This window comes from Tachypleus tridentatus, chromosome 9 (assembly GCF_004210375.1).
Source record: "Tachypleus tridentatus isolate NWPU-2018 chromosome 9, ASM421037v1, whole genome shotgun sequence".
NCBI lineage: Eukaryota > Metazoa > Arthropoda > Merostomata > Xiphosura > Limulidae > Tachypleus > Tachypleus tridentatus.
In genome coordinates, this window is record NC_134833.1 from 21,874,933 (window position 1) to 21,899,518 (window position 24,586).

Genomic DNA, 24,586 nt, shown 5'->3' on the forward strand with positions numbered 1-24,586 from the left:
CTGGAAGTGATACAAGTCAGTGATATGCGGTAAATCGAATGACAGAGCGGACATCACAATTATTTTGAGTTTTTGAAATAGCTTCTCGGATGAATAATTCGCTGAAGAATAAATTAGTAAAATCAATGTTGCATGTTTCTGAAATCATATGTAGACATAGTCCGCTGTGATAAATAAAAGACATATCTAATCATATATGTAATATTTAAATATTTTTAAAGGTGACCATCCCGTTGTGGCATTTTGATTGTTGGACGGCGTATTTTAGAACATTTTAGAATCTCGCCTAATGGCTATAAAAGGTAGCCATCGTAACTCTCGAGGAGAAAGTTTAGTAATATTCTTGGTCTGATACAGTCAGAATACTATAAACCTCGAAAGCCATCCTTGAGATAAACGTTATTAATCAGAAAACTACAGATATTTGACCAGGAATGTTTATAAATTTCGAACATTACTAACAGTTCAACTTCAGGGAATTAACTTCGGACGTTAGTATTGCTACAAGGACATTAGATATCTATCTTTTTCTGTGTAAAGTTATCTTATAAACAGCGTTAGGACAGACAAGAATAGAGCTAGCTAGCACTCGCGTCAAGTGAAGTGTATCTGTGTAAAAACATAGAATTAATTTGCTTCTCGTGAACCGCCGATAAAATATTCAGCTCCAGAGCAGATAGAAGACTGAATATTGTTTATAAGTTTATAAAATTATTGTATACAAATCATTATATGTGATAACTATTTGTAATAATTGTTATTATAAATTGTGTTGTTGTTTGTATATTAAAATATATTTGTGTTGCAAATAAAACTGTGTGTGTGTCAATCTTGTTGCCAAATATAATAAAGTTAATGCATATCGACATTCAACTAACTTCTAAATTAAAATTTCTGGCTATTTGAAATCGCAATATGTGACATGATAAATCGGAGGCTCGTCTGAGATAAATTATAATACGTAACAGTGTACATACAATTAATTTTGTTTTTGTGGAATATATATTTTTTTGATGATACGATATACAATAGTTACGAAAATTTGAGACTTACAAACATCTGTTGTGATAGGTATGCTATTAACTATTTGTCTTATGTTTAGACTATCAACACAAAATTAAGGGCAACTAGTGCAGATCATCCTTTTGTAGCCTTGCGCGAATATTCGAAACAAAGAAGCAAACAATATTCGTGGTTTATTATAATCTTTATTAATTTATGATATCGGTTATTCAGGACAAAATTTATTCGTTTGCAGTCCTACAAAGAAAACACGAAGAAAAATACACTCCAGCTACGGTAATCTATTTTTATAACAGAGTAATCATTTAACAGATTTCAACATAGTTACTACAAATGCATACGAAATAAGTTTGTTGTATGAATGTTTTTTTTTTTCCTTTAGGGGATGGGTCTTTCAATTAATCTACAGTTGTCAGTTGTAATTCAGTCACTAGCGGCACTATTGGTCGTAAAACTTTGGAATCTATAAATTGGTTATTTCCTTGTTGTTTTGGTCTTAGTGGGAATTTTTCAATTTTAAGGTGACCATTGCCGCTCCAACTTGCTTTCTCTACAAAATCTAAGAGAAGCAATGTGATCATCTTGTTTCTGTGACCCTGGTCTATTGTTGGTTGGCTAATAGTACTTTAATAAGACACTGTTAAATGCAATCACCAGAGTAACTCGTTTCGACTAATGATTGTGTTGGGCTCACTTTAAGGCCTAGTATTTGAACAGCCTATTTTAAACTACACTATCCGACAAAAATAATTGCATATAGCCTTAAAAATAACGTTTTATGTGAGTTATTAAGAATCCAACAACAATCGACAGAGGGCATGTGAACTCAGACTGGTCAGCAGCGTGTGCTAGTTCAGCAGGAGCCCTCACTTTGACATGCAAACTCAATTCTGAACGTACCCACATCTGAGGAATTTTGCCATTAGATGGTAAGTACATATTTAATGTACTAGTATCTCAAAAACATGGAAAAAAACATGCAACCGTATAACAAAATAGTTTCATGAATAACACACAGCAAATAACATGGATATTTATTGCAAAACATCTCAAAAACATGAAAAAAAAACGTAACTGTATAACAGAATATTTTCGCAAATAACACGCATCGAGCTGTTATCTAATTTAATGCACAAATATCTCGAAAACATGAAAAAAATACGATCTAAAAAACGTAAAAAACACATCCAACGGTGTAACAGAATGTTTTCATGAATAACACACAGTAAATAACGTGCATATTTATCATACAAATATCTCAAAAAACATTAAAAAAAAACACGCAACGCTATAACAGAATGTTTTCATGAATAACACACGTGACGTGTTTTTGTAATGGGTTAAATAATAATTCGTTTGGTGGTGACTGGAAAGAGTGGGTGTCTTCATATTCTGATGTGAAAGGTCCTAAAAAATAAATATATACATTTATTGAAATTTTGACTAACACTAATTAAACTACGAAGCTAAATCTAAGCCTTAAAGTATTTTAAAGACAATTCTATACAAAAGAAATAAACTAAACAAAACTACTGAAGGATACAATGATCAATTTACATTTAAACTTATTTACACAGAGTTTGAAAGATATTCGAAATGTTTCGCTCAAAACTTATTCCAACCGTGACGTCAAAAAATGATTTGAATTTTAGCCCACGTAAGTCAGTTTCAAGGAAACAAATAAAATCAAACATAATAAATGTCTATAGAATTTTTATTATTATATATTATTTATACTGAATGAGTGGGACAACCGAAAAATGTTTTGGGAGATAATTTATCAAATAAATGTTTGATGACGATGGTATGTTTTAATTCTTGGTAAAACAGAAAACTAAACGCTTGAATAGCTTTACAAGACTCAAGACTTAAAAAGGTGTCATGAAAAGTATCATTTTGTTGGTGCTACGTTTGCCTCGCTCATGAATATGAACATTAATTATGATCAACTTCACTCCTTCACTCAAAAAGAGTAGAAAAAAAAAAAAACAGCTAAATTCAATAACCTTCCACGAAAGGGGACGAAGATGAACCACAACGTTCCTGAACATCCCAGTTGGAGAGAGAATTCTTCTGATTTCTCTCTCTCCAAACTAAACCCCTGCCACGTTAGTTTGCGTTTATCATTGTGTTGGCCCGGCATGGTCAAGCGTGTTAAGGCGTGCAATTCGTAATCTAAGGGTTGCGGGTTCGCATCCCTGTCGTGTCAAACATGCTCGCCCTTTCAGCCGTGGGGGCGTTATACTGTTACGGTCAATCTCACTATTCGTTGGTAAAACAGTAGCCCAAGAGTTGGCGGTGGGTGGTGATGATTAGCTGCCTTCCCTCTAGTCTTACGCTACTAAATTAAGGACGGCTAGCATAGATAGCCCTCGAGTAGCTTTGTGCGAAATTCAAAAGCAAAAAACAAACAATCATTTTGTTAATAAAACCCTTAATTCTAGTTGTATATTAAATACTGAATAAATGTTCAACCTGTTGTTTAGGCCTAACAGTTCTAACGTATTTTTTCAAAAATTTTCCATCAATGTTTTTTTTTTTTTTTCTCATTTTAAAAGTTGAAGCCTGATTAGTCCGTTGTGTGATTCCAACACAGTAAGAAAACTTATTAATCTGACACGTCCAGACAGTACCTTTATAGGCGTAATCTGAGGATGGCAGGTTCGGATCCCCGTTACACGAAACATGCCCGCCCTTTCAACCGTGGGGGCGTTATAATGTGACGGTCAATCCCACTGTTCGTTGGTAAAAGAGTAGCCCAAGAGTTGGCAGTGGATGGTGATGACTAGCTGCCTCCCATCTAGTCTTACACTACTAAATTAGGAACGGCTAGCGCAGATAGCCCTCGAGAAGCTTTGCGCGAATTTCAAAACAAACCGCTAGGTGGGTTAAGGCGTTCGACACGTAATCTGAGGGTCGTGGGATCGAATCCCCGTCGTACCAAACATGCTCGCCTTTTCAGCCATGGGGGCGTTATAATGTTACGGTCAATCCCACTATCTGTTGGTAAAAGAGTAACCCAAGAGTTGGCGGTGGGTGGCGATAACACTGCTAAATTAGGGACGGCTAGCACAGATAGCCCTCGAGTAGCTTTGCGCGAAATTCAAAAACAAACAATCAAAACAAACCAAAACCTTTATAGGAATAGGATAAAGTGTGAAATAATGCATAGTAAAGTAAGCAGGCAACATTATTTAAATTATCTTTAGTGTCGTTTATATCTCTTTTTTACATTCTGATTTATTTTTTTAAGAAAACACACGAAGTCATTTATATTTTGTTTACTTAAAATTATTTATCTATCAAATTAACTTGTACTTTCAACATATTTTCTTAATGGAATATTAATATTTATGCTATCATGTATTATGCGTTCTCACCCCAAGAAGTCAGGTGCTCGAGAAATAACGTGTTCAAATTCCATGAAAGATACCTTGCCGTCATCATCAACGTCAGACTCTTCCAGAACCTTGTCGCAGGCCAAAGATACTTCCTCTGGACTCAATTCATTTCTGGTTAGGCTTATTAAAGTCTGTTCTATGTCGTAATGCCCTATGAACTGGTCGCCATCAAAATCTATGTTTATAATAACACAATAAAAAGAAAGAGCTAAACAGGGTTACGTATATTATTTCAATTAGATCATCACATCAAACACTCGACTCGCAATCTACGTGTCGCAGGTTCGAACCCGGTCATCAAACATGATCGTCCTATCAGCTGCTGGAGCGTTATAATGTGATGCTCATTTTCACTGATAGTTGGTAGAGTGTAATACAATAATTGGGAGTGGGTAGTGCTGGCTCGCTGCCTTCTCTCTAGTCTATCATTTCAAAATTAGGATGTGCTAGCGCAGATGGCCCTCGTGTAGCTTTCAGCGAAATTAACAAACAAACAAATTATATATTTTAAAATTTATTTATTGTTACTTTTAGTATGGGTTATGTTTTCTGGTATAGAGAATGTCGTTATTTTTTTATGTTGACTTTGTATTTATTATTATACTTTCACAATAGAGATCGGTTTACATCGTAAGCCTAATATATGCATTTAGGAACAACCTAAATCTCCTGAACTGGCTGAGCCAAATGAGATATTATTAGGAGGGTTACACTCCCGCCCAAAAAATATCTAACTGAAAGAGCGCATTAAAATCCTTATAAATGGAAACGTAAGAAAACTATTTAATTTGCTATATTAGTTGCCTAATTAAATTTTAGTTTAGCTCTAGATACACAGATTGTTCTGATCATAATTTAGTAGTAATTAAACAAATCACCAAGAAATATATAATATGTACATATAAAATTACTATACAACTGATATGTTTAGTTTCTTCTAAATATACAGAGAGGCATTAAAAACACAACAACGTACATGCAGTCAAACAATTTTAATACGCTAGGTTAAACATAAGTTTTGAATGTACATATCATGCAATCGTGATGTCTTCGCACTATACAATATTCGTATTTGATCAGAAACTGTACACAAAAAGTTTAACCAAGATTTGAACGTCCAGAAGACTAATAACGGGTATGTCCTCCATTTGCTGCCAGAAAATCCTGGACCCTGCGTGGCATAGATGTCACCAGATTGTCATTCTGCCTATAGGGGATGATGTCCCACTCAGCCATAAGTGCTGCACGTAGTCCAGCTAGAGAGCTAGGGGCAGGATCCCGATGACGGATGCGCTGATCCAAAACGTCCCAGAGATGCTCAATGTGATTCATATCAGGCAAATATGGAGGCCAGTCCAGAACGTTCTAATTGTTATCATTCAAACAATTTGTACACACATGTGCTGACGTGCATTGTCGTGCATGAAGGTGCACCCCAAAGTGTGTCGTCACCCTGGCTGGTGTCCTCCCTGTCATTAGCACCCCGACCGCCTGATCTCTGCTTTCTTACGCCAGCCGTGGCATCTTTCTTTTATGGTGAAATTAAACCTTTAAAGCCCGGCATTTTATAGGCTGAAGGACCGATGTGTACCGCAAACAAAAGTTTTTTCCATACTCTCACATTATGTACAGCAGCAAGGGATGGGTAAGTTTTGACCGGTTTAAATACTGACACGTGATCACGCTGATTAAAATGATCTGAACTACTGATCTGTTTTCAGAGAACACTCATGATTAAAACCAAGGCGTGTTTGTACCTATATGAAACAACTCATTCTATCACTTGCTGCGTTTTTAATGCCACTTAGTATATTCTGAATATAATGACAACGTGTAGATGTTTATACTATGATCAATGAAGTTTGTTAGGTTTAGAGCATAGCCTTCCTTTTATTTTGGGGTATATTTACGAGTGTGAGATACAAAGATTTAGTTACTAGCCTGTTTTTTATACATGATTTATAACGGTCGCGTTGAAAAATATATTAAAATAAATTATATTTTCACCAAGATATTTCTTTAGGCCTAAATCTGAAGTTTATGTTTTTATGTTAAATGCAATTTTAAAACTGTACGAGAACACAGTTTTTAATTAAAAAACTTTATTATAGAGGTCGCATTGAAAGATATCTTGAAATAAATCATATTTTTAATAACATGTTTGTTTAGGCTTAAATTTGAAGTTTGTATTTTGATGTTAAAATGCAGTTTTAAAGCTGTACGAGAACATAGTTTTTAATTAAAAAATGTACTGCGGCGAATAATTGTTGCGAGAATTGTTTTTGTAGTTGCCTCTAAAACTAATAACTGATATTTACTTACGACTAACGGAGGTTCGGTTAAAATATACGAACAATGATTTATTTAAATTCAATGTTTTAAATCCCAAAAGCTTCGTCATAAGCAGACATGACAAAAACGGATCATCATAGACTAGTAATAAATCTATGAATAATTTACAAAATGTATTCCCAGAACCTAGGGAAGATTTTTTTTACTGTTACAACCTCCACTGAGGTTTCAGGTTGAACAATAAAGGTTATAATTTTCCATTGGATTAGAAAAACCGGGGGAAAGAATCAGTTGATTTTCGCTACGGATTAATTGAGATTAATTAAACAATATTTACTGAGATTAATTAAATTAGTTTTTTATAATATTTTTGCAATACACTGGCGCAGTAAAGAAGATAAAACGTGTTAAATATTTAATAATTTAGTTATTAATAAGGAAACACTGAATAAATTGGCATTTGTGTGAATAAAACAATGTAAGAAATCGAGATTTTGTGTATACACCTTTGAAGGTAAGTTTGTTTTTAACGTAGAAGTTGGCCCGGCATGGACAAGCGTTTTAAGACATGCGACTCGTAATCTGAGGGTCGCGGGTTCGCATCCCCATCGAGCCAAACATGCTCGTCCTTTCAGGCATGGGGGCGTTATAATGTGACGGTCAATCTCACTATTCGTTGGTAAAAGAGTAGCCCAAGAGTTGGCGGTGGGTGGTGATGACTAGCTGCCTTCCCTTTAGTCTTACACTGCTAAATTAGGAACGGCTAGCACAGATAGCCCTCGAGTAGCTTTGTGCGAAATTCAAAAACAAACAAACAAACAAAAACGTAGGAGTTTCTTTCTCACACATTGTAATCAATGTTATTGATCCACGACCTATATGTTGATTAAAAGCTACGCATTTACTGCATGGTACTTAACCCTTTATTCCCTTCTAATTAGTTAGGTTTATTGTCTAATGAGAAAACAAGTGTCAAAAAATGTTAAATAACCTTGTACATTTTTAACAAGCAAAGTTATTGTGAATATCATTTATAAGTTTGTTTTTGGTTTTTTTAATTTCGCACAAAACTACTCGAGGGCTATCTGCGTTAGACGTCCATAATTTAGTAGTGTAAGACTAGAGGGAAGGCAGCTAGTCATCACCACCCACCGCCAACTCTTGGGCTACTCGTTTGCCAACGAATAGTGGGATTGACCGTCACAATATAACGCCCCCATGACTGAATGGGCGAACATGTTTGGCGCGACGGGGATGCAAACCCGCGACCCTCAAATTACGAGTTGCACGCCTTAACGCGCTTGTCCATGCCGGGCCATCATTCATAGGAAAAGAGTTTTATATAAAAATAATAAAGAAAATAAATAGGAGTTATCAACATTATAATAAATGTAATATAATAATGTTTTTAGTTTTGTTTCCTCCCCCGAGAATCAGATTTTAAATTATATTTTGCTTCAAATCGGTGAGAAACGTGTTTTTTTTTTTATAATCGTAAAGCTTAAGTTTTCATGGTTTGAATGTAAGCACAAGACTACACAATGGAAATCGAAACATTGATGTTGCCAGATTTTCTACTCGCGAGATGGGTCAGAAAATTTTAATGTGAGCCAAAATAATTAAAAAGCTGAAATTTATCCAAAGTTTTAATCAAATGTAAAAACGTTTATAGAAGTTTTGTTTTCATTAAATTGTACAAAAGGTGTTTCTATTATACAAAATCTGATAAAAATAAAAGTGATCAGTGTGGCCACTTTATCGGGAGAGCTGGGCCTGGGCCCCCTTGACAACGCCTCATTATTAAAATTCAGTTTATGACGTTGTAAGTTGGCAAACATGTCACTGTGTCCCACGGGTGGGTGGGGGCTTAGTGGTAATGAAAGGACCTCTTAGTTTGTGCTGATTTTGGTAATGCACACACGTATTAGTTTATGCGCATATCGAACTCCGAATTTTAGCGTTATAGACCAACAAGCTCAACGGTTGATTCACTAGAAAATATTGATTCATAAATTACGAGGTATTTGAACAAAGTAAACTGAGAGAAATTTACTTAGACCTTTTTAAAAATTTTCAAGACGATTTCAGATTCCTTTAAAATTTTCATTTTTTTAAATATATAAATATTTATAAATTAAATATTTTAAGAACATATACAGAAAATTTTATTCAATCTTCATCATGTCAAAGATTAAACTTATTTGAGTAAACGTACAAAATATATTGAATAGATATATATAAATCTGTGAATACAAACCATATATCTTAAAGGCATAGACAACCTTGACGTCTCTTGGTGCCTGTTCACTGAAAACTGAAAACATATCCAAGAAATCATCAAATGTCATATTTCCACTTCCATCATGCGAGAATACTTTACAAATACGTTGCCGAAACGGGTTTTCCTGAGAAACAAATACAAATTGCATCCATTTCAGTTATCAACTTCCCAGAACGTTCTTAAAATCTAAAAGTTCTTTCAGTTTCATCAAAGAAAAAAAAAAAAAACCTTTAATTTTTAAAAAGTAAATTATTTGGGGGGGGGGGGAATGAAACAAAGATGTTCCACTAGTTCTGATACCAAATGAAAATACGATTAGAATATTTTACTCTCAAGATGTGTTTGTGTGTTTTGTAAATTTCGCACAAAGCTACTCAAGGGCTATCTGTCCTTAATTTAGCAGTGTAAGACTAATGGGAAGGCAGCTAGTCATCACCACCCATCGCCAACTCTTTGGCTACTCTTTTTACCAACGAATAGTGGGATTGACCATCACATTATGATGCCCCATGGCTGAAAGGGCGAGCATGTTTAGTGCGACCGGGATTCGAACCCGTGACCCTCGGATTACGAGTCGAACGCCTTAACCCACTTGGCCATGCCGGGCCTACTGTCAAGATAATCTTCACTCTAGTGTCCACACATGGAATATACATAATTTCAATGGCCAATGTGAATTATATGTGGAACGTTTGCAGTTGGAATCGATTCCAAATATTTTCAAACATCTTTTACACCAAGTTGAACAGATCTGCGAACTTAAACTTCATAAAATTAGTTTTGGTTTTAATAATGGATTTCACAGACTTAGAAAATAATATTCAGTTTTTTCTATCACGAAATAATTTTTTTCTTTTACAAATTAGGAATAAAAAACACTAATCAGTGATGACGAGAAACCCACTTGTTGAGAAATTTATATGCAAAAACGGCTCGTTTGGGCTGAGAAAACACTTTACATAGAAGAGCGAACAACGTTTCGACCTTCTTCGGTCATCGTCAGGTTCACAAAGAAAGAGGTAACTGACCGGAAGCTGACCACATGTTTGAAAGGGGTTGTGTAACTGTGTGTCGAGATGTAGAGGGCGGTATTAGATGTTTGAATATATAATTTTATTTATTATATTAATATAGGTATAAAGGCGTTCCTTTATATTGGTTTATTTTGGGTTTAAGTTGTTGTATAAGTAAGGCTTCTTTAATTTTACGTTTGTTTATGTTTGTTTCTTTATTTAGTATTTGAGTGTTTTCTATGGTTATGTTGTGTTTATTTGACTTACAGTGTTCGAAAACGTGTGAAGGTGACTTTTTATGTTCTTTGAATCTGGTTTCCATTTTCTACTTGTTTCTCAATATAGAAGTCGTGGCAGTTATCACATTGTATTTTATAAATAATGTTGGTGTGGTGTTTGTCAGTGTAGTTTTTAGATAGTATAGACCCCAGTTTTGTGCCGGGTTTTGAATAAATTTGGTATTAATTGGAATGTCATATTTTGTTACTAATTTTGCCAAATGTTGGTTATTTGTTTGCTGATGTCGGGAATATATGGTATACAGCAGTATATGGTTTCGTGGTTTTTTGATTCGTGAGCTGTATTTACTTTAGTTGGTTGATTTTGCTTTCTGTCTAGGTGTGTGCGTATAATGTTTTCTGCGGTTTGTGGAGGAAACTTATTGATGTTGATGAAGTATTGTTTTATTTTGTCTAATTCATCGTTAATTTTATCTGGTGAGCATAGTTTTATGGCTGTGTTTATTTGGTTTCTTAGTATGTTGAGTTTTTTGTTTTGTTTCATGTGCTGAGTCCCAAGGAATGTATAGTCCAGTATGGGTGATTTTTCGGTGGATTTCTGTTTGAAATTGTGTATCAGTTCTTGTAATTTTGAGGTTAAGAAATGATATTTGATTGTTTTCTTCCTGTTCACATGTGAAGTTGATGTTGGGATGTATAGAGTTAATGTGATTGAAAAAATTAAGTATGTGTTCTGTAGATTTGAATCCCGCAACCGTGTCATCTACATATCTATACCAGTATAGTGGTGGATGTAATGCTGTGTTAATTGCTTGTGTTTCAACTTGTGTCATAAAAATATTGGCTAGAACTGGTGATACTGGGTTGCCCATGCTTAGGCCGTTTGTTTGTATATAGTTTTGGTTGTTGAACATGAAGTTTGTCTTTATCGTGGTGAATTCTATGAGGGTTGCTAACTGGTTACTGGGAATTTCTATAGTTGGGTTAGGGTCTCGGATATAGAGTTCTAAGGCTTTATCAAAGACTCTTTTAATTTCAAGTCTAATCTAAATCAACTTAATCATAAAGCCTTAATGGCCAGTTTCGATGTTATAACCCTCTTTACAGAAGTTCCAACCACTGAAGCCTGCAAGATAGCCTCACGAATCAAAAAACCACGAAACCATATACTGCTGTATACCATATATTCCCGACATCAGCAAACAAATAACCAACATTTGGCAAAAATTAGTAACAAAATATGACATTCCAAATTAATACCAAATTTATTCAAAAACCCGGCACAAAACTGAGGTCTATACTATCTAAAAACTACACTGACAAACACCACACCAACATTATTTATAAAATACAATGTGATAACTGCCACGACTTCTATATTGGAGAAACAAGTAGAAAAATGGAAACCAGATTCAAAGAACATAAAAAGTCACCTTCACACGTTTTCGAACACTGTAAGTCAAATAAACACAACATAACCATAGAAAACACTCAAATACTAAATAAAGAAACAAACATAAACAAACGTAAAATTAAAGAAGCCTTACTTATACAACAACTTAAACCCAAAATAAACCAATATAAAGGAACGCCTTTATACCTATATTAATATAATAAATAAAATTATATATTCAAACATCTAATACCGCCCTCTACATCTCGACACACAGTTACACAACCCCTTTCAAACATGTGGTCAGCTTCCGGTCAGTTACCTCTTTCTTTGTGAACCTGACGATGACCGAAGAAGGTCGAAACGTTGTTCGCTCTTCTATGTAAAGTGTTTTCTCAGCCCAAACGAGCCGTTTTTGCATATAAATAAAAAACACTCTTACTTAGAGAAAATTTACAATAAATATAACAGAACATGTTTGGGGTTATTTGTACGATTACTTGTTCTCAAAGGAGGAATGCATAATATTGAAAAGAAAAAAAATAACGTCAAAGTGCACGCGCATATAAATACTAAATAGAAAGGACGTGTCATGAGTCATGTTAACCGTTTATACACTAACGGTGTGTTTCTAGTTGGTTCTAGAACAATCGATAAGACTTTTACATCGTGATTGGTCGAGATAAGTTTGCAACCAGGAGTTACATTTTAAGTATATCAAAATGTGACCCAGTTTCCATGAAAATGACTCATTTATGTAAAAGTAAGTGTGGCATTTTGTGAACATTCTGTACACGATGGAAAAACAAACGGATATCATTTTTAATTGAGCGTATAGGAATTGTGTGTTTTATTGTAATAAAAGCCACATCGGGCTGTCTGTTGAGTCCACTGTAGGGGAATCGAACCCCTGATTTTAGCGTTGTAAGTTCGTAGACTTACCGCTGTACCAGCTGTTCTTCTATTTTTTTGTGAAGGTCGAATAAATAATTGATGGGGGCCTGCACTGTATTGTGCTGCTAACACACATTCTATAGTACATGGAAAGAGAACCAGCAGGGTGGGCGCCAGTCTAAGGGGCCGATACCACACCTGAAGGGACTAAACGAAAACTGTACATTTAGTGAACACACATTCTCTAGTAGTTAGGAATCAAATCTAATTTAACAGTAAACGCTGCTTGTTTAGTGGGGGCACTACAGGTTAGAGTAAAGCACGTTATCAGTTAATTTACGCCCCAGCAAGCCCCAGGGGCACTGTTACCTGTAATGTCCTTCAGGATCATTAATGTAGTTGCAACTTTGTGCAGTCACATGGAGCTCACAAACATCGAGAACTGCAGCTATACACTTTAATTTATAGGGCCAGAACCTGCTTTATTTTCTTCTAAAATTCAAGATATTTTGTGAAAGATTAAAGAAATACGTGTATGATGCAGTTCGTGGTAAAAGAGGGAGGGTGATGTGAGAATGTAAAAGCCTGGCCCCACGAATTATTTGTAAACGTTTCGACTTATATCATGCTGTTGTTTTTAAGCTGAGTTTGTAAATGTATTTGTTGTTCAATAAAGTCCTACATAATGGACTATGTGTGCTCTGCCCACCATAATTAGGTAAATATGGTTCTTAATGTTTTAAATCTAGAAATTTTCCACTATGAAGGGGCTGGGAGTGTGGCTTTAAGCTGAGAAAAACAGAATCGTTTCTCATTTTTTCTAGACTGACAAGTGGCTCAGCATGGCCAGGTGGGTTAAGGCGTTAGACTCGTAATCTGAGGGTCGCGGATTCGATTCCCTTCGCACTAAACGTGTACGCCCTTTCAGCCGTTGGGGCGTTATAATATAACGGTCAATCCTACTATTCGTTGGTAAAAGAGTAGCTTAAGAGTTGGCGATGAGTTGTGATGACTAGTTGCCTTCCCTCTAGTCTTACACTGCTAAATGATAGACGGCTAGCGCAGATAGCCCTCGAGTAGCTTTGCGCGAAATTCAAAAAACATCGAGACTGAAAAAGTCAAGACATGACATAACTATGTTTAATGACAACAAGGGACTTGTTGGTCCGTGTCAGCTGTCTTATCTTTTAAGCCAAACTAAAATTATTCATAAATCTATTAAGATTTATTTTAAACTCACTCAAGTTTACTGCCCCCATTCGAAGGCGAAACCCATTCTATAAAATACTAGTAAGACAAAAGTTCATGTTAGTGTTGTAATGACGTACTTTAAAAAACTTGTTTGTGTAACAGACCTTGTGCTTAGGCCTTAAAATTAAGAAAACAAACATATTTCACATAATATCCCACAGAAAGTAGGTTTCTTAGTAGCTTATTGTAGGCCCGGCATGGCCAAGCGTGTCAAGGCGTGCGACTCGTAATCTGAGGGTCGCGGGTTCATACTCGCCCTTTCAGCCGTGGGGCGTTATAATGTGACGGTCAATCCCACTATTCGTTGTAAAAGAGTTGCCTACGAGTTAGCAGTGGGTGGTGATGACTAGCTGCCTTCTCTCTAGTCTTACACTGTTAAATTAGAGACGGCTAGCACAGATAGCCCTCGAGTAGCTTTGTGCAAAATTCAAAACAAACAAACAAACAAGCTAATTGTAGTTCATCTTCCTACTCATAACAACACCGAGACCTCAACTTAAAAAGTTAAAAGTTATACGAATAAAAAAGTTGTTTACAATTTTAATGGTAATAAACATAATTTTTAAAATAACAGAAAACCGATGAATTTTTCAGTTTCCATACCCGTGATGGTAAGAGTACAGATAACCCACTGTGCAGCTTTGTGCTTAATTATAAATAAACAATTATAATAATAATAAATCAACGGGCATTAAAAATGCCATAAATAATATAATATTTTAGCAAAAGCTAACGTTAAGTTTGCGTTGTGTCTGAACAATGTATCTCAAGACAGCTAGTACGGGTATAAAAACTTTAATTAAAATAAAGTTCAAAACGTTTTGACCTTCTTAGGCCATCTTTAGGTTGACAAAGAGAGTTTGCAACTGACCGTTGCCGAGCACATGTCTTAGGGGCGAGAGTATAAATGCATAGGGGTTGCAAGGGGGCGTTGCAGGTGAGTTTAATATTTGGGTGTATGCAGTGGTTGAAAACCTAAGTGTGTGTTCTGTAGGTGTGAATCCACCAACTATATCGTCAACATATCTGAATTTGTCATCATATCTGTATTTGTGGGTTTCTAGTCATCACGAGTGTATAAATAAATATACATTATTAAACGTGGATTAAACCTTATCTGTCAGAACTGATTTGAATACGTTCGACATTTTTATTTTGTAGTTATGAGGAAATCGTTTACTACAAAGAAAAAGAAAAAAGTGACCTATTTTTTGTCACATTTCCCATTTATTTATAATATATTAATTTCTACTGTAGTTTCCGGTTTGCTTTATGAAATAGAAAGAATGTTTTTTTATTTATTAAAGGAATAACTGTAATTAGCATTTTACCCTAAGTTCTGGCATTTTTTCTACTTTCTCCATCGGGACCACAACAGTATGTGCTTCATCACCAGTCATTACCTGAGGGACATTCTGAGGGTCTAATTCTCGGAATCGTTTCTGTACCCTAACAGAGAAACACTTGTTTTGTCAGTTTTTATAACATAATTTGTAGCGTTTCTTACATTTCTACATGTTAACAGGATCCTCACGAGCCAGTGTAGGACATTTTTTGTACGGAAACAAAACAACAGCAAAGAAAATATTATCCAATCCGGTTTTTTTCTTAAATTGTACTATGTTTTTGGACATTTAAATTGGCCAAAGATATGGCCTTTCTCACGCTCTTTAAGCGTTGGGACTACGAAAAATGATATAAAGTGGTAAGGTGACTGAAATACGTCAGAGCATCACAAGTTTAACAGCCAATCACAAAAAGCATGGAAGTCTTTAAATAACATAACCATTTATAACCACCTTAGTAGATACTGCGCAACAAGCTGAGTACAATATTATGCTTATAGTTGCTTTTAACGTGTTCCTGTCTGCTCATCCCACTCCTTACTACCGTGATGCTTCGATCTTTGTTGAATCGCAGATGAAATCGTTCGTAATTCAATTGAAAGCTAAACATTAACAGTTGTTAGCAAAAGCATAAAACATTGACAGTTGCTTAGTTAACAATGCTGAGAATGTGGCTTTACTGATACATGTACTGAATTTACTACCAGTGAGTAGACCTTAGTACTAGCTAGTATGGAGACTTGAGAATTCTGTATTTCATTTTAACATTTATCAGTTAACAAAGGAAAACTTGTCTCAAAAATATACGCCAGAAACCACCCCGGGGAGTTTTCAAATTGAACTCGTTTTTAATATTCCATACAGTGTAGTGTAGATACGATCCTTGGCTTTTGAGGAACGTTTTAATATCTTATCTAAATTTTACTTTCTAAAAATAAACGACTATTTCGGTTTGATAACTAAATGATTTATCGTGAACAAATTCGTAATTCAGACAATATAATAACCAGCACCAAGAAAACAAGTCACAAGCTCTACATATAAAACAAATACATTATAATATTAAATTACAATTTGCACAAGTAACCAAATAGTGCATCTTTAATAGAATGAAATTCGAACCGAACGTTGTCTAAATATTCAATGTAAAATACGAGAAACGCTACAATTTAAATATAATGCGATCAATTTGTCAATATTTCACTGTTTGATTCCTTCGTAAGACAAAATATATTCGTTCTTATTTTATTCAGGTTTTCACAATTAACTGTTTTTAAAGTTCCTTGTAGATTTAAATGAAAGCTTGAATTTATATAAAACTTACCTTAAAATTTCCTTCCCAGTAAAAAACGTGCAGTCCTGTTAAAGAAATTAAGTTGGTATTTTTCTCTCAACGTGTTTATAAAAACAATAAGAAATACACATTATAATGGGAAACAAAACAGTGAAATTTTATTATTTAACCTTTCCTAATGAATTGAAGTTTGTAAGTTATACATTACGATAGAAATTGTAACTTAATTTGTTAATTATTTTGAATTTCGCAAAAACAACTACACGGGGGAAATCTGCACTAGCCGTTCCTGATTTAGCAACGTAAGACTAAAGGGAAGGCAACTAGCCATCATCACTCATCGCCAACTCTTGGTCTACTCTTTTGTGAACGAATAGTGGGATTGATTATAACATTATAACCCTCCCACGGCTGAAAAGGCGAGCATCTTTGTTGTAACGGAGATTGTAACCCGCGACCCTCAAATTACGAATCTAACGCCCTAACCACCAATTCTTACCGGGTCTTAAGTTTTTTTTAATAAGAAAATAAGAATTTCAGGTAAACATGTCGTTATTTTATAACCTTTTTTCAAATTGCTATATTTTCCAAAGGTAACTTTATGGAAAAAAATCATTACCTTCTACTTAAACTGTTAAAGCCTCTGAGGGTGTGTTTTTCGTATAGCAAAGCCACAAAGGGATATCTGCTCAGCTCACCGAGGGGAATCGAACCCCTGATTTTAGTGTTGTAAATCCGGAGACATACCGCTGTACTAGCGGGGGGGCTAAAGCCTCTCAGAGGCTCATCGGTATGTGTGTGAACTTACAACACTAGAAACCGAGTTTTGATACCCGTGTTGAGCAGAGCACAAATAACCCAATATGCAGCTTTTTTTTCGAGCTCAAACAAACACACAATAAACTGAAGTCTAGAAAAACATGGTAAAAGGACATAAAAAAGCCTAACGTTATTTAAAAATACAGACGAAACACCGTTTGCGCTACACGATAAAATTTTAAAAAGTTAAGACTAACCATACATGTTTTCAAATAGAGTTAATTATACAATGTGCTATCTTTATATTTTATAAAGCTTTGGTTATTTCAAGATCCAAGCCTCAACTTAATCACGATACAGGAAAAACAATATAATCTTGTGCACTCCGTCTAATTGACTTCAATTTTTCTTTTCAAGTCACAGTAATTGAAATATTTTTCGCTAAATATTTTTAGGAGTTCACCAAGCACGCATTGACTTACCAGTGACGGCCCGGCATGGCCAAGCGTGTTAAGGCGTGCGACTCGTAATCTGAGGGTTGCGGGTTCGCATCCCCGTCGCGCCAAACATGCTCGCCCTTTCAGCTGTGGGGGCGTTATAATGTTACGGTCAATCCCACTATTCGTTGGTAAAAGAGTAGCCCAAGAGTTGGCGGTGGGTGGTGATGACTAGCTGCCTTCCCTCTAGTCTTACACTGCAAAATTAGGGACGGCTAGCGCAGATAGCCCTCGAGTAGCTTTGTGCGAAATTCAAAAACAAACAAGACTTACCAGTGGAAATATACATTGTTCTGTCAGCGTAATATAGAAATGGTTATTTGCCTAATGCCATTCCAATAACATTTAAGTTAACATGTGTGTTAATTCTGTCAACAGCGATGTGTATTTAAAATAATTTACTAGATCACAGGTTTGTTCAAGACGTTATCTACTATCTCGTGTGAGATTCGTCTGTGTTATCAAAATTACCGGGCCCTGCATGGCCTGGTGGTTAAGGCACTCGACTCGTAATCCGAGGGTCAAGGATTCGAATCCCCGTCATACCAAACATGCTCGCCCTTTCAGCCGTGAGAACGTTATAATATGATAGTTAACCCTACTATTTGTTGGTAAAAGAATAGCCCATGAGTTAGCGGTGGATGGTGATGACTAGCTACCTTCCCTCTAGCCTTACACTGCTGAACTAGGGACGGTTAGCGCAAAATTCAAAACAAACCAAACTAATCAAAATTACCGATCGTTGTAAACCACTTGTGACTGAATTTTAACCATAAAATACGTATACCTCTTAAGCACGTATTTTAGCTATACTTATGACAAGATTGTGGCTACTTCTAGATTGTTTAAAAGTACATTCTGACCCTTTTGTACACCTACATTCGATATTGTTTTATAGTTTTAATTTACTGTATGCAATGTTGTCCACGTGACCATGTTTCATACTCTTCATTGGTTCGTAGAATCTATTAAAACATATAGTCTCTCATAAAGAGTTGTAGAAACAAAATATCGAATGAAACAAACATAAATTGTTTTGAAGTTTTATAGTCCATTTTTCGTCAGACAAAAAATAAGTTTATTTATTAATCGAAGAGATTTATATGAACATGAAATGAAAATAGTCAGTGTTTTTCAGAATTTGGTTATATTTAAATCTTTCTATGTTTATTTACACTTTCCAAGCTGGTGCACGGTAAGAAACACGGTAATGCGGGATTTCATAAGTTGTGTGTAAATATTTCTCATTCTATGAGTGTACAGGAAGTTTTAATCCGGGTGGTTCCACACAAGATTTAAAGCATTACACGTGTCAACAAGACAGTATGTTAGAAATAACGCAATTTCTCGCTTTATTAGGCAAAAGTTATGAAACAAATATGTTCTTTAACCTTGAAGACGTTTTAATACAGTTAAATCACACTTTGGTCTGCATGTTTTAAAACATTCAGTCACTATTCACCGTCCGTGCAGTTTTTACTATTTTAATGCGGATCGACTTTGGTAGATAATAAAAAAAACAAAAGAAAACAGTTTGTTGTTTTTGGAATTTCGCACAAAGCTACTCGAGGGCTATCTGTGCTAGCCGTCCCTAATTTAGCAGTGTAAGACTAGAGGGAAGGCAGCTAGTCATCACCACCCACCGCCAACTCTTGGGCTACTCTTTTACCAACGAATAGTGGGATTGACCGTCACATTATAACGCCCCCACGGCTGGGAGGGCGAGCATGTTTGGTACGACTCGGGCGTGAACCCGCGACCCTCAGATTAGGAAGCGCACGCCTTAACGCGCTAGGCCATGCCAGGCCCGCAGAAAACAGAATATTTCATGTACGATTATAACGTAAAATAACCATTGCTATTGTACGCTTTGTTCTGTTTATTAGAATTCAGCACAAAGCTATTCAATGGGTTATCTCTGCTCTGTCCACCACGGATATCGAAACCCTGTCTCTAGCTATGAAAGTCTGCAGATTCAGTGTTTCCAAAATTGTGGGTCACGCCCGCAGGGGAGGGTACAGATGATATCCTTGGGGGGGGGGGGCGAGAGCGATTAGGGTACAGTCGATAGTTTAATAATGTAAAATTGAGTTTTGATATATTTTTCATTACTGAAAATAAGTAATTATTACAACACATACAGTACTTTATTAGGTACCCATGTGCTAAAGTTTGCCACTTACCTCACTTTGTCGCTCATTTAAAAAAGGAGAGGGCTTGGATGAAACCATATCTATATGAGGGGGCGTAATGACAAAAGTTTGGAAACACTGGATTGAATACACTTAGGTATTTATTTTTATTACTCTATTCTTTTTACAGATTGTGTTATGACTGACTTAAAGCTCCCAAGGTGGTCAAAACATGTGAGCTATTATTAGAATGACGGCCGAAAATATCGCTGCAGCGAGAATACTAAACTAACGAAACAATGTATTTGAATCATCATAACTACAAGTGAAAAAAAGGTAATTTCGATTAGCTATAATTATTCCCAAGTTAATTACATCAGACCTAAACTGTAAACTCTATCCAAGTGTTTGTTTGTTTTTTGAATTTCGCGCAAAGCTACTCGAGGGCTATCTGCGCTAGCCGTCCCTAATTTAGCACTGTAAGACTAGAGGGAAGGCAACTAGTCATCACCACCCACCGCCAACTCTTGGGCTACTCTTTTAACAACGAATAGTGGGATTGACCGTCACATTATAACGCCCTCACGGCTGAAAGAGCGAGCATGTTTCGTGCGACCGGGATTCAAACCCGCGACCCTCGGATTACGAGTAGAACCCCTTAATCCACCTGGCAATTCCTCAGCGTCTACATTCTCTCTACTGAAATTCCAATATACACTTTATAAAAATGTGTTCAGTTAATTCATACAAAACTTCCAAAGATTTTAGCTTTAATGAGTATTTTAGGCTTCTGAACCTTAACTTGTTAAGTATAAAACTTTCGTCTGACATAGGTCTACACAAGTAGATTGAAACACCTTTCCGAAACAAGCTGTAAACCAGTTTATCTAACCTAAATTAACTGCTTTAAAAAGTCTGCCGATATTATAATTTTAATGAGTAAACTAGCCAAATTACATTAAGCACAATAACTTTGGACAGTAAAATTCATAAATGTCGTATTGAAGTACGATAAAAACGTACAAGAAATAGAAACAGTAGTTATTTTTCCACATAATTAGATCTGTATTTGTTACCTGATAATCGTCAAGCTGTTCTTCAGTGAAAGTGACAACTTTGTTTCCCATTACTAACTTGGAAAATAACTTCTTGGAGCGTTACGGTTTCTGCCGTTATTAACAAAATATTTGTAAAACCTGTATTATTGATGATTCTTAGCACTAAAATAACTGTTAATTGTCTCTATTTAAAGGTTCTAGAACCCGACCAACTTCATGAAACATCAGTCTCAAATGACGTAGAGTTTCCAACAGAGACAGTAGACCCATAGTGACGTTCGAAAGAGTACTGCAAAGGGTGTGGTTCTTTTTGGGTGGTGTACCTTTTGTGTCTGGTGCTCCATCACTAACGACCAAAGTACTTTCAGATCAATACTGGATGTAAGCCTAGAAACGATACGTGTACGTATTATTTTGGATTTGAACTACGTTACAAAGTTGGGTGTTGTTCTGTTATATAAGATGACAGACTCTCTTTTTGTTTTCTTTTTTGTGTTTATAAAACCTCAAAAATTTGGAATTATAAAACATGCATACATTTAAAAATTGAAAAAGGAATGTCGTCATAATGAAAGTTCCTTTGTACAAGAATTATCTTGTGTGTTTTTTCAAGAATAAACTTTGTTACGTAAAACTAGAGGTTTCTGGGTAAGTGACTAATTCCAAACTACTGGTATTATTTCCATGAAATGCATGAGTGCCAAGTTTCTGAACAAAAAACATGACCTGGTCAACAGAATTAGCCCGCATTATCTACGATCCTTGCATTTATTTTCGTCGGTGCTAGGAAAAGTGAAACCAATTAAAGGGCCCCGGCATGGTCAGGTGGTTAAGGGCTCGACTCGTAATCTGAGGGTCCCGGGTTCGAATCCCCGTCATTTCAAACGTGCCCGCCCTTTCAGCCGTTGGGGCGTTATAATGTTATGGTCAATTCCATAATTCGTTGTTAAAGAGTAGCCCAAGAGTTGGTAGTGTGTGATGATGATTAGCTGCCTTCATCTCTAGTCTTGCCCCCCAGTGGCTCAGCGGTTATATGCGGACTTACAACGCTAAAACTCGTGTTTCGATACCCGTGGTGGGCAGAGCACAGATAGCCCATTGAGTAGCTTTGTGCTTAATTCAAAACAAAACAACAACCCTCTAGTCTTACACTGCTAAACTAGGGATGGCTAGTGCAGATAGCCCTCGTGTAGCTTTGCGTAAAATTAAAAAATTAAATCGGCGTACGGAAAAAATAAATATACGGTAAAAATGTAAAAACTAAATGATTAACATAAACTGCAGAATGTTATATATTCTAACGGATTTACTGTTATACTTTTATTTCGGTGTTTCGTTTGTTTCAGATTAATGCATGTGATGTGTAATATTGGATGTGTATTACGCAAGTCCCACCTGCTCTCTAAATTTGTAGAATATTCTCGATAGTGAGAATTAATAACATACGCTTCACGAAGACGCTAGCTTGTCACCGCATATTGTTGAACGTTCGAGAACTCTCTCCTAATGAGTATAAAAGCTAACTATCACAAGACGCGGAAACAGTAGTAGTTTGGTTTGTTTTTAATTTCGCGCAAAGCTACACCAGGGCTATCTGCGTTAGCCATCCCTAATTTAGCAGTGTAAGACTAGAGGGAAGGCAGCTATTCATCACCACCCACCACCAACTTTTGGGCTACTTTTTTAAATCAACAAATAGTGGGATTGGCCGTAACATTATAACGCCCCAACGGCTGAAAGGGCGAGCATGTTTGGTGTGAAGGGGATTCGAACCCGCGACCATCAGATTATGAGTCGAGTGCCTTAACCACTCGGTCATGCCGGCCTAACAGTAAGAGAATATTGTTGGCTTGTGACAGTCAGTATATTATGCGCCTCGGAAGCTATAATTGTGGTAAGTGCTTATTAATCGGAAAACAACAGATACCTGACCGGGATCGTTTATAAATTTCGAACATTACTAACCGTTCAAGTTCAGAGAATGAACTTCAGACCTAAGTATTTCTATAACCACATTACATATTGTTGTCGGTGAAAAACTTACATCACCTCTAAGTCGTCAAGAGAAGTGTACATGTTTATCAATAAGGAATTAATTAACTCCCCGTGAACGTCGATAAAAGATTCAGATTGTGTGTGCGTTTGTAAAACTTGTATATAAACCATGATTTGTTAGAACTATTTGTAATAACCGTTATTATTAAATGTATTGTTCTTTGTATATCAAAATATGTCTGTGTTAAGAAAAAAAACTGAGTGCATTAATCGTGTTGGCAACCATCATGAAATTAATATGTCAACATTTAATCAACTTCTAAATTCATTGAAATGTCCGGTTATTTGAAATCGTAATTCATATTGTGTGTGTAAAATAATATATCGGAGACTTGTCCGAGATAAATTATAATACGTAATAATATTTATAAGTCTAACAAACACAAACAGTTACAAGAGTGAATAAACAATTATATTTTTTCATTTCGGTGTGATAAATACCTGTTGTTGTTAGAGCCAGTGTGGTACGTCACAATGTACAAAATCTTTTGACAATAATCATGACACAACCATTTTAAACGCGCACTTATCACTTTATTTTAATAAGTATTTATTCCTATATTTCAAAGCTTTCTTGTTCTATCATTAAATCCGTGCACGAATTGACTTTAACTTTTGAGTAATTTTCCTCTGGTTAATATGAAATGGTTTTGGTCTTAAAGACCAAAGGAAACTAGATGAGATAGTCACTTAAGAACATATTGCTTCATGCAAACGTATAATGTTGAGTTGGTTTTATAAAATATTAGTAGTACAATGAAAAACTGAAATCTGGTACCGAATAATGCTCAAACCCACAGCGCCCTCTTCCAACATTGTGATCTATTTGTCTTAAGAATCCACTCACTGGAGTAAACACTTATGGATATTGTATTTGATCTCGATGAATTGAGAAAGCAGTACACAAGAGTGGGTCTTCATATTTTCTCATTTCTTTTGAAAACGTTTCACAACAACTGCAATAGAAGGTTATCCAAGATTTACTTTTCTTGTTTAGTTAATAACCATTGGACGGTCATCTATTACCTAAATTTCTTATTCAGTTGATACTGATTCTTGAGGATACTAGAGCGCTTAGTAAATGTGCACTCTGGACCAGAGGGGGGTCCGGCACGGCCAGGTGGTTAAGGCACTCGACTCGTAAGCTGAGGGTCGCGAGTTCGAATTCCCATCACAACAACCGTGCTCGCCCTTTCAGCCGTGGGCACGTTATAATAATACGGTCAATCCCACTATTCGTTGGTAAAAGAGTAGCTCAAGAGTTGGCGGTGGGTGGTGATGACTAGCTGTCTTCCCTCTAGTCTTACACTGCTAAATCAGGGATGACTAGTGCATATAGCCCTCTAGTAGCTGTGCGCGAAATTAAAAAGAAACAAATTGGACCAGAGCCGTAGATAGGGTAGAGCAGAAGGGGGCAGTTGCACAGAGCGCAGATGTAAGACGGGGTGTGTAGTTTGTGCACTAAGCCTCTTATTAAATGCTATCCGGTCTGTAGGGCACATAGCAACACTCGCTATTTGAACTTCTCACCTGAAGACAATTTGTTCTATTTCGTGTGGTACTTAAGTTACTGCCTCCACTCATTGTTCTTCAAGTCCATCCTTTAGTTTTTAAGCTGAAAAATGTGTCAATTATTTTTTTGTTGTGGTGGTTTTTAA

General features: G+C 36.0%; 1 protein-coding gene across 1 annotated transcript; it reads right to left on the minus strand.

The window, feature by feature from the left end:
- Positions 1–1,188: 1,188 nt before the first annotated feature.
- LOC143224843 (calcium and integrin-binding family member 2-like) lies at positions 1,189–21,166 on the minus strand. The gene is made up of 6 exons (XM_076453199.1): positions 20,892–21,166; positions 16,458–16,492; positions 15,119–15,236; positions 8,974–9,121; positions 4,404–4,599; positions 1,189–2,430 (listed from the first exon to the last, which is right to left on the minus strand). The coding sequence occupies exons 1-6, from the start codon at positions 20,940–20,942 to the stop codon at positions 2,409–2,411; spliced, it is 570 nt and encodes a 189-aa protein (XP_076309314.1). The 5' UTR covers positions 20,943–21,166; the 3' UTR covers positions 1,189–2,408.
- Positions 21,167–24,586: the final 3,420 nt, after the last annotated feature.